At 49.7% G+C, this 12,947-nt stretch overlaps 1 protein-coding gene across 12 annotated transcripts in view; it reads left to right on the forward strand.

Moving 5' to 3' along the window:
• Positions 1 to 12,947, forward strand: part of Banp (BTG3 associated nuclear protein) — an 85,792-nt gene that overhangs the window by 39,192 nt on the left and 33,653 nt on the right. For 8 of the 12 annotated variants that reach the window (XM_040280170.2, XM_078032799.1, XM_078032801.1 and 5 more), the window contains 2 exons: positions 3,643 to 3,759; positions 5,320 to 5,495. In XM_040280170.2, the coding sequence (XP_040136104.1) occupies positions 3,643 to 3,759; positions 5,320 to 5,495 (293 nt within the window). The remainder of the gene's footprint in view (positions 1 to 3,642; positions 3,760 to 5,319; positions 5,496 to 12,947) is intronic. The other 4 variants (XM_078032804.1, XM_078032805.1, XM_078032806.1 and 1 more) reach the window with 1 other exon arrangement.

Raw genomic sequence — 12,947 nt, forward strand, 5'->3', positions numbered from 1 at the left:
ACGTGGTTTGGGTTTGTGGGGGCCGCCTGGAGTGGAGCCCTGAGTCCTTGTCTGCACGTGACCGTGGCATGTGTGGTGTTCCAAGCTTTCCACTACAAACAACTGGTTGGTAGTGGCCTTTTGTATTAAAATGTGGCAAACACAAATTCATGAGAAGTAGTTTAAATACTATATTTTTCAGAGAGAGGATATTTTTTAAAAATTTTGTTTAGTTGTTGATGGGCTTTTATTTTTATTTATTTACATGTGGTGCTAAGGGTTGAACCCAGTGCCTTACACATACTAGGCAACTGCTCTGCCACTGAGCCACAGCCCTAGCCCAGAAGAGGGTACTTTTGTGTCTTGATTTTGGTAGCCTTTTTTTTTTTTTTCCATGTACTTGAACAAAGCCTGAGATGGCCCTTGTCTGGGTGGATGATGAGCCACGGGAGAGGAGAGTTAATTTTCTGTAACAGTAGACGTGGGCCTGCTCTGGCTGGGCTCAAGGACCAGCTGCGTGAGCCGCAGAGCCAGGAGAGCGCGCCTCTGGAGAGCGCTCCTGAGTCCTGCGGCGATGCCCCAGGGTTCTCAGGTCCGTGAGGTCTTTGAACCCAGCAGACGCAGGTCTCCTGCACATGGCAGACCCACGCCTTGTAAGTAAACTGCTCAGCAGAGAAGGTGCAAGTCCAGAGGAAGCCCGGAGAGCACAGTGAACCTCCAGGTGGTGCCGCGTGTTCATGTGCATAGTTTTGCTGTTTAGCTTTTTAAAAAATTTTGTTTTTAATTAATAATTAAGTAATTTTGTGGTACTAGGGATTGAACCCAGGGGTACTCTACCACTGAGCTACACCCCAGCCCTTTTTATTTTTATTTTTGAGGCCGGGACTTGCTAAGTTGCTGAGGCTGGCCTTGAACTTGCAATCCTCCTGCCTCAGCCTCCCAAATTGCTGGGATCACAAGTGTGCACCACTGTGTATGGCTCTTGTTCAGATTTTAAAACAGTCACCCATCAGAATTACCTGGGGGGCTTGTAAAAGTGAGAAAAGGCCCCAATCTCTCTTGGGGGGATTCCGACTTCCCTAAAAAGTTCTGGTGTGTAGGAAGCAGTGCTCGGTAGCTTGCTCTGTGAATTTTGTTTCAGGAAGTCTCCTCTGTGTGTCACAGAAGCATTTGAGCTCTGGTCCAACCTTGCTGTGCTTCCGTGTGGTTACACAGATGTGTACCTGGGGTCAAGCTACCTAGAGCCACAGGCACACCCCGACACACACAGGTGCAGAAAATGGTGAAGTCCAGGCAGGGGCTCTGGTCTCGCCTCAGGGTTGTTTCCTATGGTTGTTTCCGTGGCACAGATGACACACGTGTCACCACTGGGGGATGCTGGGGAATGGTTCACAGGACTCAGTGAACCATTTTTTGCTGTTTTTCTACAACTTTCTGTGAATCTGTAATTATTTAAAACATGTGTCAGGGCTCAACCAGAGAGGCAAAACCAGTTGGGGGCATGCATGTGTACGTGTGTGTGTGTGTGTGTGTGTGTGTGTGTGTGTGAGAGAGAGAGAGAGAGAGAGAGAGAGAGAGAACTCTAAAGCCACAAGGGATTTATTGCAAGCAACTGCCCACACAGTTGTGGGCTGCTGAGCAGGTGTGGAGTCTGTGGATGGGTGGGGAAGGCATAGCAGTCTGGGCCTGCAGGCAGGAGCTGTTTGGAGGCCAGGCTCGGGGGCACACAGACCTCTGAAGGGACCACCCGGGATAATCTCTCCTTTGGTGGACTGGGGTGGACCAGTGAGGACTTTAATCCTGTTTGCAAAATCCCTTTCCATCCCAGGCACCCCAGAAGTAGTGAGTGAAAAAGGGGAAACACAGCTTGTGGCCATCCTGTGGCTTGGAGAGAAAGCATGGGCATGTTCAGAATGTCAGACCCTCCAGGAAAGTTCATCATTTCCACCCCAGTTTCTGGGAAAGGCTTCCAGCGCACATACGTGCACATCTACATTTATTTGTGCATTTTTGGCACTTAATATTATTGTGATACTTTTCTCAAATCATCCCTTAGATAACTACTACTTTTTTGTGTGATTCTAGGCATGGAATCGAGGGCCCTGTGTGTGCCAGGCAACTGCTCTTCCATGTGATATGGAAGTTCCATAGCTTAGCTTTTGAAAAAATGAAATATTCTTTGTACTAAATATTCTTTGGTACAATTCAAAGTTGATAGGCTTGCATAAATATCAAACCCATAGAAGTCATTTTAGTCCCTTGATTGGCACATATGAGATTGTTGGAGGCTGAACCTGGCTGCAGTGATCAGATAGTCAGAGTCTCCTGGAGGGTGAGGCAGCTCAGCGGCAGAGCACTTGCCTAGCACACACCTGGCCCCGAGTTCCATTCCCAGCACTGCAAAAAAGGAAGGAGAAATTACCTGGTTCTTTTTTTTTTTTTTAATATATATATATATATATATATATATTTAGTTGTTGATGGCCCTTTATTTGTTTATCTTTCTGTCTGTCTATCTATCTATCTATCTATCTATCTATCTATCTATCTATCTATCTATGGTGATGAGGATTGAACCCAGTGCTTCATATGTGCTAGGCAAGGGCTCTGCCACTGAGCCACAACCCCAGCCCTACCCGGTTCCTTTTGATACCTGACCGGTGGATAATTCATCATGGTTTGGTGGGTTACTTTAGGTGTTACCAAAGAACAAGTAGAATGGTCGAAAGATAATAATACCTTTTAATGATGTTCCGTCTTGGAAAACCAGCTGTGGTCCTGTGACAGACTGGGGGCCTACTGAGGTGCTGTTTTTGTACCTGAGGCGGGTGGTTCAGTCATGGCTGTGACGCCAGGCTGATTTCATGTGTGCCAATCACAGATGAACAGTCTTTTTTCCTAGGAAAGGATGTTTTATTCACTGGTAGTATGACTTTGTATTTTTAGTGCTAGTTCTTTTGCTTCCCAACAGATCACAGCAAGGTATACTTTAGAAAATTTCTTGTGACCATAAAGTGCTAAGGGTTGAAAAATTAATGATTGAAAATACAAATGAGATTGTGCCTCAGGAGTCAGTTGCACACCTGTAGTGCTTCCTCCAGGGTGTTGCTGGCTCTGGTGGCTTCTGGGTTGTGGCCATTAACCTTTCCTAGAATCTTTTTTCTTCCGAGCAAAGCCCAAGGCCCTGTGGCTGTGGCCTGTGTGCTTTCCAGGAGAGCCCGCAGGTAGCACACACTGTGTGTCTTTTGGCCATCTGATGCGACGGCTGCCCCTGGCTCCCTAGTGCTGGTGTGTGCAGTGACACTGGTCTACATCGACATCAGCTGGAACGGGTCGGGAAAGGCAGGCTGGTTTTCACAGTGTGACACCCATGCTGGACAACTCGCGGTGCCTCCACCTGTTGTGCACAGACTATTTAAGTACCCTCTGCCCTGCTGTCCCGCAGAATGTGCCTGTGAGTTAGGAAGGTAAATTCTCAGTTAAGAAGCTCCCCTTGAGTTTATTCTAGTACAAATTAACTGAGGCCTACCTGGGACCACCTCCTTCCCTCCCTCTTCCCTCAGCAGGCACTGGGAGCTGACTGTATTGAATGACTCTGATGTGCTGACAATGAATGTTGTTGTTTTAAGGTCTTCTTTTTCTTGTGATTCTTTTGTTCCGTAGCGTCGTCCCCCAGACTACAGTAATACTCAACAATGATCGGCAGAACGCCATTGTAGCCAAGATGGAAGACCCCTTGAGCAACAGGGCACCGGATTCCCTGGAAAATATCATTAGCAAGTCAGTAGCCACGCACCACCCCACCTTTCCCTGCCTCTGTGATGAGAATAAGTCAATGTCCCCAGCCAGGGCATGGTTGAAACACGTGGTCCTTCTCTGTTCCCGGGTGATCCTGGCAGGCACAACTTGGTTCTGTGCAGTCAGGAGGGCCAGTACAGCGCTCAGTGTGGGAGTGGGGGTAGGCCAAGAGACCACACCCTGCTTCACAGCCACACAGTGAGGGGCCAAGGGACGTCTATGTTGGAGCTGATGCGTGATGGAGGGGGATGGCAGTGTGTTTTCACAGTGGTTAGTTGGTCATTCTGTCTGTCCCTATAAGCAGCATGTCAGGCAACCAGACACCTCTCTTGAGTTGGCTGAATGAGATGGGCATGTTGAGTTTCTGGCTTTTTCTTGCACCCTTTTCTTTTGAGACACATTGAGTGGAAGTATGGTGGAGTGGGAGTGGACAGAGAGCACTGGTGCCCACCCAGGGGTGGCTGGAGCCACCACAGGTGCCCTCTGCCCAATGCTTTGAGCTGTGCACATCCCTGTGAGGGTCATTGTTGCTTTTCGTTTCCATCTGTGTCTTCACAATGTTCTGTTTTGCTTTTTCTCAGTCTCTTCTGCAGATTGTTGCTCCTCTAGGTTTGTCCCGGTTCCTCATTGTCTTGGTCCAGCCCTGTAGGAAGCAGCTGCAGTCTTGGGGTGGGCGGTGGGGTGCCCCAAGGCCAGCCAGGCTGCTGGGCCGAGTCCAGCAGGTCGGTCTGAGTGGAGGAGCCACTTTAGGAAGTGTGATGGGCAGCTCCCCCCTCTGAGGACAGCTTGGACCTTAAACGCCTTTTTTGACTTTGTAACAGGGAACTAGTGCTTCCTTTCCCTCCGGATGCTGAGCAGGCCACGGTCAGGGATGTTGACAGGGCCATTTAGAAGGCAGGTCATCAGTAGTCCCTAGAGTGCTCTCTGCAGCTGGCCCTGTGGCCCTGCTGTGTTGGCGGGACTTCATTGCTGCATGCCACCAGCCCTTGTGATGAGAGTAGCTCTCAGGGAACTCCTGGGATTCGAAACTGGCCTTAGAAACCCTCACCATGGTTTGTCTGTGGGAATAACTGGGAGTGTGATTGCGGTTTTGGAGGCTGAGTCACCTCTAGGATGTCTGAGCGGAGGGATGGGCTATCTGGAGCTCTGGGCTCCCTTCCTCTTCATTTTGTCTTTCCTCCAACACAGCCCTAAAAATGACTCTTACTCAAGCCAGCATTTCATAGCATAGCCTCTCCACCCAGAAAGCCGCGTTCCAGGCCCAAGTCACAGTGAGTCTCGATCCACCTCTCTTGTGGTGTAAATATTTTCTTTAAACCTTCATTTTATTTCGTACCATTTCTTTCAGCCCCAGACTGTTTCCTCCATTAAATTGCTATTAGTCTTCGTAGAAAAGCTGTGTGGGGAGACATTGGTCCATTGGTCCATGCTCAGTCAGATGCTGTGGTCACCGGGAAGAGGACTGTTCAGTGAGTCAGGGCTGACCTCGGCGTGTTGCCCAAGTCACTCTCACCACAGGCTGCTGTGCTTGCTTCCCGCCAGCGCTGTTCCCGGGCGGCGGCAGAACACCATCGTGGTGAAGGTGCCGGGACAGGACGACAGCCACTATGAGGACGGGGAGAGCGGCTCGGAGGCCAGCGACTCTGTGTCCAGCTGCGGCCAGCCGGGGAGCCAGAGCATCGGGAGCAACGTCACCCTCATCACCTTGAACTCGGAAGGTGTGTCCCTAGGGCTGCTTTTCTGCTTGGCCAGCACAGTGATTGTGACAGCCTTGTTTTCATCATTTTAGGAAAGAAGTTCGCACTTATTGTCTTTAAGAAAAGTGAAATGATGTAGAAATAAAGGTAAAGTGCAATAGCTTGGAACTGGGTGGTGGTGCACGCTCCAGGAGGCCGCGGAGGCCGAGGCAGGGGGATGACAGTTCAGAAGTCCGCGAGGCCCTAAGCAGCTCGGTGGGAGCCTGCTCAAATAACAACAGTACACGACCTGGGATGTGCTGCATGGTCAGGTGCCCCTGGGCTCTGTCCCTGGTGTGGGATCCTTCTGTGCCCGCGTGTACACCTGATGACTTTACAACTCACCTTTCACTGTTTTCTAGAGTAGGCTCTTTCCATGTTGATACAGATGTCACTTCCAGGTCATGCATTTAGCAACTTTCTGATGCTCCCTGCTGGTGGCAGTCCTGTCTTGTCCTCATTCCCTGGCAGCCGCAGGTTCGCACTCTCTGCACCGCAGCTGGACGTGGACCCCGATGTGCTGGGCTGAGAGATGCTGTTTGTTCTAATTATGGCACACGCTGCCTCTCCTGACCGGGGTCTGCACGGACGGGTGGGAAGGCTGGTAGCTGGGTCTGTCTGTGTTTCCTAGACCCCTGCCCGGGGCTTCTGGGAGCCCCAAGGTGGGGACGGTCCTTCTCTCCTGAGGGGTCCGAGGTACCCTCTTGCCTGTCTCTTGGCCTGTGGAGACAGCCCCATGTGCCTTTGAAAGGCTTCATGTCACCTGGAGCCCTCATGTGCTCTTGTGACTAACTTTGTAGCCACCATAAGTGACATTGTTACCACAGCATGAACAACATGCACAAAGCCCTAGATTTGACCCCAGCGCTGCAGCAGAACAACGCAGAGCGACAACACGGGAGAACGGCAAGAACCAGGCCGACTCCGCTGTGTCTGCAGAGCTCTGGGGCGGGGTTTCAATTACCAGGGAGGTTTTCCTGCTTCCCCTTCTCAGTTATTGGTTTTTTCCTATAAACAGGATGTAGGTTTGTCAGCTTAACAAAGAGTTTTCTGTTAGAGAAACTGGTTACCCTGGCTGAAACTCTCGATTAAATGTTTTTTCAGAAACTGCTTTTACTTATACTAAATTGCTAGGAGTTAGATGGCAGAACAGTGAGGAAAAAATAGGTAACCTTTTTAAAAAAGCTTGTATACCATAAAGTCGACTGTGTTAAAGCATCCATTTCAGTGGTTGTGACACTTGCTCTGGAATGCCCTCCACGGGCACCTGTGGAAGTCTTGGTTGGGATCTGCAGTGTTATTGGGAGGTGTGGAGCCTTTAAGAGGCGGGGCCTAGTGGGAAGATGTTAGGTCATGGGGTGTGCCCATGAAAGGACTGGGCTCTCTTTGCTTCCTGGAGGGCCACCCTGAGGTGAGCCTCTGCCTGTGCTCCCTCCATGACATGCTGTGCTACCTCAGGACCAAAGCCAAGGGGCCAGGTGACCATGTACTAAACCCTTTGAAACCCTGAGTCAGAATAAATCTTTCCTCCTCAGTTGTCTTACCTTGGGTGCTTGTGACAGGGACAGAGGTGGTTGATTTCATGGTGGCCAGTGTATTCATAAGGATACAACCATCACCTTTATCTAATTCTAGAACTGTTTTTTGTGGGGTGGGTGCCAGGGATTGAACTCAGGGGCACTCGACCACTGAGCCACCCCTCAGCCCTGTTTTGTATTTTATTTAGAGATGGTCTCACTGAATTGCTTAGCGCCTTGCTTTTGCTGAGGCTGGCTTTGAACTCCATCCTCCTGCCTCAGCCTCCTAGTTGCTGGGATTATAGGTGTGTGCCGCTGGTCCCAGCTAGAATGTTGTTCTCTCTCTGAAAGAAACCCTCGCCCTGTAGCAGTGACTCCCCCTCCACCCTCGCCCTTCCAGCCCCCCTCTGTCTCAAGGGGCTTGCCTGCTGTGTACATTTCACTAAATGGACTCCCTGTCCAGGTGGTGGCCTGCAGCAGTAGCTGCATAGCATTGTAGCATTCGTAGCTGAATAGCATTGTCCTTTGTCAGTTGATGGCATTTGAGTTACTTCCACTTTGTGGCTGCTGTAAATTATGCTTTACGTATTTACATATGGGTGAACCGCCAGGTGAGGGCAACTGGCTCCTTTACACCAAGTGTGAGAAGAAGAGGGTGCAGCCGATTCCCTCCTCGTGGAACCCTGTGAGGCTCACTGCAGGACCGCAGGGGAGATGGGTTGCTCTCCTCCTCCACGTGGATTTTGCACAGTTGGTCTGGTTAGCCACGGAGGCCTTGGGTTCAGTTAGTGTAAACCCCTCCAGCTAAAGAGCAAAACATCCCTGGGAGTCTTGAAAACAAAAATTCCCCCTTACAAATTTTTGTCTGAGTGTGGTTGGTCAGCGTCACAGGTGTCTGCTGGGGAAGCGCTGCCTGGCGCTGAGAGGAAGGTGGGGAGCCCTGGTGTCTGGACATGGTGCTGTTCACCTTCCCGGGAAAGCGCGGGTTTCTTTACGTCCGAGTTCAGGTTCTTTAAATACGAGATGCCACTCCATGAAAGACATATGTCTTTATTTGATTTTTTATTTTTAAGACATGCTTCTTAGCAGAGGCTTCGAGCACAGTGTTAAGACCACGTGGAAAGCTGTTTCTGCCACAGGGATCTTGAGGTGTAGCACAGGGTGTTAGGATCAGACTAGAGACATTTTTCCAGTTTAAGATTTTACTTTGTTTTGAAGAAAGGTCAGAGTTCAGATAGTTCCACCTTCTCAGCCATCACAAGAGGACACGGATGGGTCTGTTCCTTATCTCTGGGGGATGGACACGCCTGCAGCATGTCATGTCTGCAGCATGTCATGTACGGAAGAACACGTCTGCAGCATGTCCTGTTGGGAACTCGGCTAGCGGAGCCGCCATGTTGGTTCAGTGGTTTGGTGAAGGCTGTTTGGAGACGGAGGGTCCTCTTTAAGTGATTGCTGTGTCTGTAAATCCTGGAAGAGCAGCCAGTCCTGAAGGTCTCTGTCATCAACTCACTGTTGAGGGCAGTGGCGTCCCTGACCTTTGGTAGGACTTGTGTGTGCTGGGACACAGATTAACTGCCCAGTACGGGTGCTGCCCTGGCTGGAGCAGCTGCTGGGCACGGAGCATCAGGGCAGCAAGTGCCTGTTGGAGAAGCAGTACACACTCGGGGTGCTCTTGGGTAGTAGGCTTGTCTTTGGAGTGTTTCTGTGGTCCCTGGTAAGAGCCAAGAGCTACAAGTGTACAGATTGTTTTTGTCGTCTTGTGTAAGTATTTAAGTGTCTGAAGTCTACAGAATCATGAATTTCAAAGCAGTTTTCTTATTTTAATTTTTAGTTGTAGATGGACACAATATCTTTATTTTATTTATTTTTATGTGATGCCGAGGATCGAACACAGTGCCTTACAAATGCTAGGCAAGTGCTCTACCACTGAGCTACAGCCCCAACCCCTCAAAGCAGTGTTTACTTAAGAATTCCAAATGCCATTTTACATCAGGCTTGGAGTCAGTTTATTATACTGCAAAGGTGACAGCTCAAGTTTTATCCTACTTTTTTTACTTTTTTTTTTTTTTTAATTTTTATTTTTTTTAGTTCTCAGCGGACACAACATCTTTGTTGGTATGTGGTGCTGAGGATCGAACCCGGGCAGCACGCATGCCAGGCGAGCGTGCTACCACTTGAGCCACATCTCCAGCCCACTTTTTTTACTTTTGTTGATGATGTAAACTTCATTTGAATGAGAAAGAAGGTAACTCTTAATTGTTCAGAACACTGACCACTAAACTCAGTTCTTGAGTTTATCTTCCACTGGTGGTTTGGGTCCTGGTGCACCTCTGTCATTGAGCACTGGAAGTGTGGGCAGATGGAGTTAGAGAAGCAAATTAGCTAAAATGCACAAAATTAAGGAATTCAGTTAGGCTTCTAATAAAGCACTTTAATTCCTGCAGTGGAGGCATTTAATAATTCCTGCAAAAATTGACTCATCCTGCATATCAGAGTTGGGTGCCGACTGTACTTTGGTGACTTCTTGTCTCTGTCAGGTTCTGAGTGCTCTGCAGCCAGCACGGCGGCCTCTGGCACTGTGATGTGCTGAGCAAGGGCAGCCAGGCAGAGGCTGGGAATCTTCTTTTTCAGAGGCCATCAGTCAGGAGAGCTGGCAGACGTGTCCTGCAGGATGTTGTTGGCTCTGTGCACTGCCAAGTCAGATTAATAACAATTTGCTGTGTTTACAAAATGTCAGCCATACATATGCAAAGGAGGAAATTTTGCCAGAAACATTCTTTGAACATTTATCTTACATTTTTTTTAGCATAAATTGTTATACATGAGCACATTTTCATGGGATCATGAATCGGCCTCTGAGAAGAGTGACAGGGTCAGTCTGGTGACCTAAGGGAACAGAGTTACTCCAGACAGACTGGCCTGGGATGTGAGTGGTCTCAAGCCCAGCATGTTGCCTCTGTTTCTGCTGTGCCAGGGGTGGCAGGACATGCAGCCTGGGACACTTGGCCTAGTCATGAGCATGTGGCACATTCTGCTTAGTAGGTAGGAGTTCACCAATGGCCTCCAAGGAAGGTAGGAGGCAGGTGTGGCAGGATGCACATCATGCTTCAGACTTTGACCTCATTAGCTGTTTGTGTCATTGTGAGCAGCCAGGGTATCGGAGGTGTCCAGCCACAGAGAACTGGGCCCATGGCAGGGCCTTGGACCCTCCCTCTGGAATGACTGCATGACCTAGTCTTTTTAATGAGTGACTAAATAGTAATGTTTGCACATTACTAGTAATATGTTTATAATAGAATCGTTTGGTTGATTTACAGTTACCCACTCAAAAAAAAAAAAAAAAAGAAAAAGGAAAAAAGTAGCCCATGATGGAGGGGTAAGTAAAGAAAAGAAGGCATTTTGAGAGAAAATGGTAGAATATATTCATTTCTAAATTGATGTCTCTGTAATTTGTAGCTTGTGGAGTGTCAATGGAATGGATTTCTAAAATTCTCAAATTCTGTGTCAGATAATTATCAAGTCCCAATAGGATGGTTCTTGTGGTGTCCTCCAGGCCTGGGATCTTCACTCAGTTCAGAGCACGTCCTTCCCTTGCAGTCTTTCTGGCCCCCATTCCCATCCCGGATACTTCTTTGATGACCACTGGTTCGCGTGGTCATCAAAAAGGATGAAGGTCTGTCATGAGCATCTATTGTGACGTGGTAGGGTTCTGGCTGCAGGTGTCCAGCGTGGGTGTGCTGTACAAATGTGGCTTCATTGTCAGTGGGTCCTGGCTACCTCAAATCACGGTACTTTTCATGGAGCAGATAAATTGTAAGTAGCATAACAGTAACATTTCATGGATCACGTGGAAATCTTATGAACCTAACTCCCCTATCCTGGGGGAAGAAGCACACTCTTTACTGTGAAGGTTAGTCCATTGCTGGGCTGGTGCATAGTTGCTGAGGCTAGAAGGCAGTGGGTACTGACTTTGGTTTCCTGATTATCATTTGTTGTCAGAGCATTTCTCCCATCTCAGGCAGTATATTGCTTTTAAGGTTTGTGAACAGTTTGGGCAGGCCTTTACAAAGGCCAGAGGAAACTTAGTTTTTGGTGTGGATGAAAACTGTAATCCAGTACTGGCTCATGACAATGAATCTGCTCTGAAAACTTGCCTGCAAGTTGCTGAGGGCAGCCTGGAAGAGCTCTCCTGCCTGAAGCTGTCGTGCTGCGAAGTGACTTCAGTCCAAGTCTTTGAGCAGCCCTGAGGCCCTCAGCAGGACACAAAGTAGTGTACTTTTTTGTTTGTTCACTGTGCTGGACAGTGTGGTGTGTGACTAGTGATCTCCAGTATGACACAGTGCTGACCACAGGGAGACTCACAAGTAGCTTAGGAAAACTACAGTCATCGGCTGAGGGCCAGAGGGGTCCTGGGGAGGCAGAGTCATGGGACAGAGCCCACCAGTGTGTCTGGGAAGTGAGAACCTGCTCCCTTGCTCTTGGCTCCTCTGAGCTGTGGGTGGAGGGATGGTCAGTACAGCTAGGGTGCTGCTGGGGTAGGATGGGTGGGAGCCACATTGTCTTTGGAAGGACTGAGTGGCAGCTGGCCTGGTTGGGTCCCAGTGGTGTTTGCAGGTATAGCCAATGCCTCGGCTTCTGACAGCACAGGGTGCTGCCGCCCCTCCCTGCATGTTCACAGTGGGTCCCTGTGCTCCCAATCTCCAGATAGTAAGTGCAGAGATTCTTGGTGTCAGTGATAACACCTCCTGTTTGAAGCTTCGGCTAAGTCCCAGCTCTCTTTCCTTCTCCATCCTTGGGGCAGCCAGCCCTGACTCTCCTGGCTTTGCAACTGGACTGCTGAGCTCTGTGCCTTAGAATTAAGACCTGTGACTGAGCCAGGCCTTAGATGGTGAGCACTGCACCCAGTGGCAAGCACAAGACATAGTTGCAGATCAGGTAGTAAGTACTCTGGAAGTTGGAGTCTTCAGCATTCCCCCGTGATACCTTGACAACCCCTGCCGGGGACTCCCTGTGCCTCTGAGTCACGTGTCCACTTGGCTTTTTATTCACATGCTGAATCTAATAGTGGTTGGCTGGTTTTCACCACAGTGCCTCTGTCTAAGCTGGTACCCGTGGCACAGCCTCTCCACTTCTGAACCATCAGTGTCTCTGAGAAATGGTACTTCTTCTTCATCTCTTACTCAGTTCTGAAAATCAGAGCTGTTTTCCATCCTTAGCTACATCCAGGAAGCCCAGCCTGAGGCCCCTGAGCAGTGCTTCTAGCCTGGCTTTATCCCCACCCCAGGGACCATGTTTTCCGTGGACAGGGCTCCCTGCCTGTGCCTGATGTTCTGTGGCAGTCCTCTGGTTCAGGGAGCTGGGCAAGGCTGTCTGAGAAGAGCAGCGGGCCCGAGGCTTGCACTGGAGTTGGGGTCAGAGGTGGCCAGAGTGTGCTAGCCCTGGGCTCTGGGGATGTTGCTACTGCAGACCTGCCCGATGCATGTGTTCAAGTTGTCACTCTCTACTCCTCCCTGTGAGATCGAGTTAAGAAGTGTGACCTCATGGTTGAGGAAAACGCTTGTGGGGAGGAAGGAGCTTTGGCCTGGAGAAGAGGCTAGGGAACCTGTGCTGAGCAAGGGCCATACTCACTGCTGGACTGTGCACAGAGAGAGGCCCAGAGGGAGGCCACGGGAAGGGAGGGGTGGCTGTCTGGAATGCTGGGACAGGACTCGGGTGTCCTGCGGAGATGGCGTGTTCCTGGGGGCTCCTGTAGTGCACATGACAATGGTGCTGGCCTGTCACATGGCCTCTTGTAGAGGCAGATCACAGTGGAGATGGGTGCACTGAGCTCTCACCTGGGACAAGTGCACTCTGTGGCCATCACACCCAGTCAAGAGGATGCACAGGAAAAGTGGGTGCCCTTGCCAAGCAACTG

This window comes from Ictidomys tridecemlineatus, chromosome 15 (assembly GCF_052094955.1).
Source record: "Ictidomys tridecemlineatus isolate mIctTri1 chromosome 15, mIctTri1.hap1, whole genome shotgun sequence".
Lineage (NCBI taxonomy): Eukaryota > Metazoa > Chordata > Mammalia > Rodentia > Sciuridae > Ictidomys > Ictidomys tridecemlineatus.